The 7500-nt window shown below is 43.6% G+C and overlaps 1 protein-coding gene across 2 annotated transcripts in view; it reads left to right on the forward strand.

The window, feature by feature from the left end:
- tox (thymocyte selection-associated high mobility group box) overlaps window positions 1-7500 on the forward strand; it is a 65571-nt gene that overhangs the window by 23385 nt on the left and 34686 nt on the right. For both annotated transcript variants that reach the window (XM_080778735.1, XM_080778736.1), the window contains exon 2: window positions 1600-1665. In XM_080778735.1, coding sequence (XP_080634861.1) covers window positions 1600-1665 — 66 coding nt within the window. The remainder of the gene's footprint in view (window positions 1-1599; window positions 1666-7500) is intronic.

Raw genomic sequence — 7500 nt, forward strand, 5'->3', positions numbered from 1 at the left:
GTCAGAAATCACCACCGGTCAGAAATCACCACTGGTCAGAAATCACCACCGGTCAGAAATCACCACTGGTCAGAAATCACCACCGGTCAGAAATCACCACTGGTCAGAAATCACCACCGGTCAGAAATCACCACCGGTCAGAAATCACCACCGGTCAGAAATCACCACTGGTCAGAAATCACCACTGGTCAGAAATCACCACTGGTTTTATTGTTTCTCTCGCTCTCTCTATTTATGTTCCATCTCCCTCTGCCATTAAGCTAATGAACACTAATAAACAGCTGCATGTCGGGACAGAGTCGCCATTGATTAAAAACCAAGCGCTGTTCTCCGCTCGTAGAACACGCAGCGTCGACTCTTCACTCATTTGAATGGCGTGTAATGGAGATCATTATGGACGGACATTACAGCCACACGCCGTCGCTATAAAGTGTTCAAAATGGCTTCTCTCGCATCCTTACGTGTTTTTGTTCCAGTGTTTTGCTGATGGGGGCATTGATTAAGGTCTTGTCTTGTGTTTATTATAGCTGTAGTTAGTTGTTTTGTAGTTTATATACTAGTGGGGGCTGCATGTGTAAGTCAGAGAGGCTTATTGTCGCCTCACAGCTAGAATGTCCGCATGGGTTCGATTCCCGCTGTGGGCGCTATGCGGGTGTGTTTGTGAGTTTGCATGTTCTCCCCGTGTCCCCTATAGCAGGGATTCTCAACGTTTTTGGCCCGGGGACCCCCCCCCCCCCCCCGGATAATGCTTTGGCAGTGTCTCAGGACCCCCGTCCCGCCCCCTCCCGACCCCCAATATAAATTGACTGCTACTATAACCTTAATAATAGAGACAATACACCATAAATGAATACTGAAACCAGATATAACCATTAGGGAAGGTGTATGCATGTACTATGTGTACTATGTAAACTCTTCATTTCCATTTTACAGCCATTCAGTTGCAAAAAATATATATATATTATTTTCTTTTTTTTTTAATAATTTGGCGACCCCCAGAGGGGTTGTGACCCACGGGTTGCTAACCCATGCCCTATAGGGTAGGTACCCTCGCAAAAAACATGCAGTAATCCTGGTCTCTAAACTGCCTCCCCCTGGCCAGCCGGGGCGCCTGATGGAGGGGAAAGGAACTGGTTGGAATAACGTGTTCCTTCCACGCGCTACGTCCAACCAGGGAAACTCCCCCCTGTCAGGTGTAAAGGAGCAACTTGGACTCCTGAAAAAATGGGTTGCAAAATCGTGGGATAAAAATTATATATAAAAATCACACCCGTGTGAACTGAGTGGTGCAACTCCCCTCTCTCCCCCCCCCCCCTCCTCTCTCTCTCTCTCTCTCTCTCTCTCTCTCTCATATATTAGCAGGCAACAGTACAGCACTATCTCTCTCTCTCTCTCTCTCTCTCTGTTTGGCACAACAGCGCCCCTACTGGTACTAATAGTCATACTCGTGCTCATTAACACATACATAGGTGAACACGGACATTGCTGTTCACTCGTTATCAGCCAACGATAATGTTATTATAATATATATATTAATATATATATTAATAAACAATATTTGTTTGTTAATGAGGTGTTGTTTTGGTTGTTGTTTTACAGCTGGACGGTGATGCCATGTTCCTCGGCATGCCAGAGACCGGACTGGACTTTGGCTCAACCAATCAGGTAATGTGTGTGTGTGTGTGTGTGCCTGTGCGTGTGTGCATGCGTGCGTACACGTGTGTGCGTCAGAGGGAGGGAGGAAGACATAGAGACAGACAGTCTACTTGCTAATATGGTAAAGACTAGACAACATGTAATATTTATCAAAGAGTTGCGTGCGTGCGTATGAGTGAGTGAGAGAGAGAGCGAGAAGGAGGGGGTGGGGGGGGGGGGGGGGGGGGGCAGACCACAGTGCAAGGGACTGACTCCTTTCTTGATTAAGAGTATTGTCTTTCATTGGCAGTGAGGATTTGGTAATTACACAAGTTGGCTTATATAATATATAATACAGCACCAAAGTGCTTCTTATGTCACTCGATCATCCCCTTAGTCGCGGTCGGTCGTGTGTGTGTGTTCTCTATGGAGAATAACATCGGGTCATTTTAACCCATTCTGACCTGAGATCAGATTCACACGAGGTTTCCACTGGACACACACTGGTCTGATGAACTCATTCTGACCCGAGATCAGATTCTAAAAATGTCAGTCGTTCTTTCGATTTTTCAAAAATAGCAGACCTACAAGCTCGTAGCGCGCCACTCGGTGGCGCGCTATGAGCTTGTAGATCTGCTATTTTTCAATAGCTAAAGCATAACATGATGCTAACACCAAAATGGGCTCCCGTTCAGAATGGGTTAAAGTCGTCTCTCACTCATATATAAGTGTTGTCGTCCAAAACAACAAACAAACCGTCTCTCCGCGATGTTGTCACTGAGGTGGCGGTTCTGTGTATCGTTTACGAGAGGGGGTTAATTTCAAACCCTTTTCATATCAATATCATATCATTATTTATTCAGCATTTGAGCCACGCGGGTTTGATTACATTTAAGCCTCTCTCAGAGCCACTTAGAATATGTTGTTGTTGTTGTTGTTGTTGTTGTTGTTGTTGGATAAGATGTTGTTGTTCACATTCTATGCTGCATTGATGCTGGTAGTGTATACCATTAGGAGAGATAACAGGCAAACCATCAAAATATTCTATTTTCTACATTGATACGTTTTCAGTAAAACAAGTGCTGAGTACTGCCCAACCCACTCCTTCAATTTACAATTTACAATTCACAATTCAGGCATTTAGCAGACGCTCTTAATCCAGAGTGACTTGCATTAAAGGACCACTTCACCACTTTTCAACCTATCTTCATATACAGTAATAGGTCCTCACTAATAATCATGAAAAAATGGCACGATTCTTTTCTACTCAGTCTGTGTCTCATAGGAGGGCTGTGGGCAGTTTAGAAACCGTCTTCCAGTGACATCATCATTAGGCAGATTTTTTTTAAACAAGATTTATTTTACAGAAGTATTTAGATTTTCATTATCGTGAGAACGATGGCTTCCATTTTCGCATTGCAACTTTTCAGGACTAGAAAGCCTGCTGTTTGTATTAGCTTGTATTCCCCATCAATGATGTCACTGGAAGACCGTTTTTGAACTGCCCACAGCCCTCCTATGAGACACAGACCTAGTAGAAAAAGATTGCACCATTTTATCATGATTATTAGTGAGGACCTATTATATGAAGATAGGTTGAAAAGTGGTGAAGTGGTCCTTTAAGCAAGAACAAAAAAGCATGGGAATACATCACGTAAAAAGCATTTATCATGAAACATGCGTAAGCTAAGAACGTAACAGTGGAATATCTATATAATGAAACTATACTATACTATGCTATACATATGTACTATGACGTGCTATGACTACATATAAATGCAATTCTGGTGCTGTCTACGTAACATGCTATAAGTCTGTATCAAATGCTATATCTTCAACAGAGATACACTAGCTGAGCCCAACAACAATCTCTCTCTCTCTCTCTCTCTCTCTCTCTCTCTCTCTCTCTCACTAATGCAATCAGAAATAAACGAGTCAAGGCCATGTGTGTCTGGAAATAAAGACAAAGCAGAGAGAGGAGAGAGAGAGAGAGAAAGAGGAGGAACATCGTGTGAAACAACCTCTGGCTTTTAGTTGTTTTTTACAGCGTTGAGTCAGTGAAAGCAAAGTGACATTGATTTCTGGAGCTCGCTGCCGACGACATGAACAGAACAGAACGTTATAAGTTAGTTTGTTCTGTTCTCTCCTCGAGAGAAGCCCGGGAGACGAGCGGGTCTGATCAGATAGCGGCGTGCAGGAGACCTGTTGCTCGAAGAAAAGCCGCGCTGGTTTAATGGAAATGTTTATTTATCTAGTCTGAAACGTGGTCTTTACTGGAAAGATAATCGCGTCGTAAAAGCATCAATTTGCGGAGTCAATTTTCTCTCTCTCTCTCTCTCTCTCTCTCGCACGCTTTCTCCGTCACATTCTGTGTGACTGTATATACAGTATGTCTACACGTGTCGCACAACATGTGACAAAGATAGCAGATCCTCTCAACGGGAAAAAAACACATTTTGCGCTTCATGCAGATCTGCTTATAACCCATTTTGGGGCGGGGACCCCTCTTGGTGTTTCTTCTAGCATTATGTCATGCTTTAGCTATTGAAAAATAGCAGATCTATACAAGCCACTCGATGGCGCGCTACGAGCTTGTAGATCTGCTATTTTTGAGAAGTTGTGAAAATGTGGGGGAATATATATTTCAGAGCGAACGTTTTTAACTAAAATATTTGCTTCTGGGGGAGGGGGGGGGTCACTGGAACTACATATTTTGAGATGGGGGGGGGGGGGTCCGTGTGGCCCAATAGAGATAATTCTGGGGGTCCTTGACATGAAAAAGGTTGAGCACCACCACTGGCATATAGAAACATGGGGTTTTTCAGAAAACTGTTATAGGATTCAGAAGCCTTCTTTTTTTTTTTTATCAATCGCAATCAGTCCAAAATGGGTTAAAGAACTTGAATCCTGAAAAAGGGTAACAACGACGACAGTTTTGGACATACGAGGTTTTCCAACCCGACAGAAACGATAGGAAGGCAGACGGGGCGGTTCCGTCCCCCGTCCCCCCCCCTCGTCCCCTCCAATCACCCCCCCTGACGATACCTTCGCTGAAGAGTCTCTGTAAGCTAATTAAGTCAGCTGTAGTTAATTAAGCCTGGCCGCTAATCAGAGCGGCGCCGGAGACAAAACAGATTTAACCCATTCTGGGCGGGAACACCCCTTTTTGGTTACGTTATGCTTTAGCTATTGGAAAAACAGCAGATCTACAAGCTCGTAGCACGCCACTCGGTGGCGCGCTATGAGCTTGTAGATCTGCTATTTTTGAAAAATCGAAGAGCGACTGACATAGAAGACATTTTTAGAATCTGATCTCAGGTCAGAATGGGTTCATAAGGAAAACTGTCGGGATGTAATAGACATTTTTAGAATCTGATCTCAGGTCAGAATGGGTTAATTGTGGCACATCGTTACGGTTCCACTGAAGCAGACCAAAGGGAGAAAAAAAAAACCCAGTTGATATTAATACACACATCTGCACTACTACTTAATAATATACACGTGTGTGTGTGTGTGTGTGTGTGTGTGTGTGTGTGTGTGTGTGTGTGTGTGTGTGTGTGTGTGTGTGTGTGTGTGTGTGTGTGTGTGTGTGTGTGTGTGTGTGTGTGTGTGTGTGTGTGTGTGTGTGTGTGTGGAGGAGGGTGAGTGAATGGTGTTGGTGTGTGAAAATCGTTTAGTGTTTGAAACGGACGTGATGTATTTTGCATTTGAACATAAACATGTACATAATGTCTTCTTATACATCCACATCCACATTTATTTTTATTTAACCTTTATTTAACCAGTAAAAACCACATTGAGACTGAAGTCTCAATGTGGACTAACGTATGTGTCTCACATACTGTAGCACCATAGGGCGACTGTGGCTCAGGAGGTAGAGCAGGTCGTCCAATGATCCATGGGTCGGCGGTTCGAATCCCGGCTCCTCCTCCTGTCCTACATGTTTGAAGTGTCCTTGTGGGCAAAGACACTGAACCCCAAATTGCTCCCGGTGTGCTGGTTGGGAGCACCGGTGGCCGAACGGTTTGCGGAGCGGTCTTGATATCGGAAGGTCGCTTATAGTTCGTATCCCCGGACCGGCACGTTAAAATTACCCCCGCTGAAGTGCCCTTGGACAAGGCATTGAACCCCTACCATGAAATGTTCTATGAGCATGGGCCTGGCTGTAAACAAGTTATTGAGCTTAGTCCAGTTACCCTGGGTAAACAACAGTAACTTTCTTTCTTAAGATGATCGGAGATTGTGAGGTCACTTTGTCAGTCAACTTTTTTAAGATAGTATTTCCGGTTCATGGCTTTCAAAATAAAAGCGATCACTACTCTGGCGATTACTCTGGCGCAAGCAACGCCTTTATTTTGATGCAGTTCAGGTACTAAATGTGTTAACTTGCATGGCTTCCGCCGCAATTGGTGTATGAATATGTGTGTGAATGGGTGAATGTAATCCACAATCTATGTAAAGCGCCTTGGATAAAGGCTGCTATATAAATGCACCATTTGTTGTGGTACTCGAGTCCTTGACTCGTCTCGAGTTCGATCTCGAGTACACGTACGTTTTAGTTTACTCTGCCTCGTCTCGTTCTCGTCCTCAATTTGACTTGGGGTCGACTCGCCTCGGTCCACTCGAGTCACGAGTCACCGCAATGCGATGGAATAATTGCGCGAGGACCCCCGGAACTAACTATGTCAGTTGTGCGAGTCAAATCTTTGATTATTCAAAGATTTGCGCCACATTTTCACGATTCTTTTTTCAAAAAAATTGCTTGTAGATCTGCTATTTTTCAATAGCTAAAGTATAACATAATGCTTAATAAAACAGCAAAAAAGGGTTCCTGTCCTGAATGAGATAACTACCTACATGTTCTATGTATGTAATATTTACCTCCATAGCATCACGCTATATACATGTTCTATGCATGTAATATTTACCTCCACATACTGCACCATCACGCTGAATGGGATAACTATCTATGTATGTAATATTTACCTCCACATATCATCACGCTACATACATGTTCTATGCATGTAATATTTACCTCCACATAGCGTCACGCTACATACATGTTCTATGCATGTAATATTTACCTCCACATAGCATCACGCTATATACATGTTCTATGCATGTAATATTTACCTCCACATAGCATCACGCTATATACATGTTCTATGTATGTAACATTTACCTCCACATAGCATCACGCTATATACATGTTCTATGTATGTAACATTTACCTCCACATAGCGTCACGCTATATACATGTTCTATGTATGTAATATTTACCTCCACATATAGCGTCACGCTCGGCCAGATGAAGCATGTTCTACACATCACTGGCTGCTGCCGCGGCTATAGAAGCAGCAGTTACTTAGCAACCACACCGTGGCGGGATGATCGTGGCGCTAATATGGCCGACGTAAATTAAAAAAAACGCCAATAAGCCAATAAAAACGTACTGGTACTGTACTGTACTGTACTGTACTGTAAGGGTCTGTTATCCATGGGGCGCTGGATGAATGTATAAGCAAGATACAGTAGGAGGCAACTTCTCAAAGACCTAGTTAAATCTCCAGAGAGGGGTGTGCGAGTGCGTGCGTGCATGCGTGCGTGCACGGCTAGTGCAGTATTCCCTCAATGCCAGCCCCCCCCCCCTCCCTCCACCCCCACCCCCCCCCCCATCCCCGCGTGCCATATTAATAAGTAAAACCAAGGCAGATGCATTATTCATATAGGCTACAGTATAGGGAATATGGTGTGCTATAGGAATCTTTGATTTGATGTTTTATTCATGGCTTCTACTACTGTAGAGGATTGTGTGAGATGTATATATATATATATATATATATATATATATATACACACACACAC

Source organism: Protomyctophum bolini (assembly GCF_963924005.1).
Source record: "Protomyctophum bolini genome assembly, chromosome: 12".
Taxonomy (NCBI): Eukaryota; Metazoa; Chordata; class Actinopteri; order Myctophiformes; family Myctophidae; genus Protomyctophum; species Protomyctophum bolini.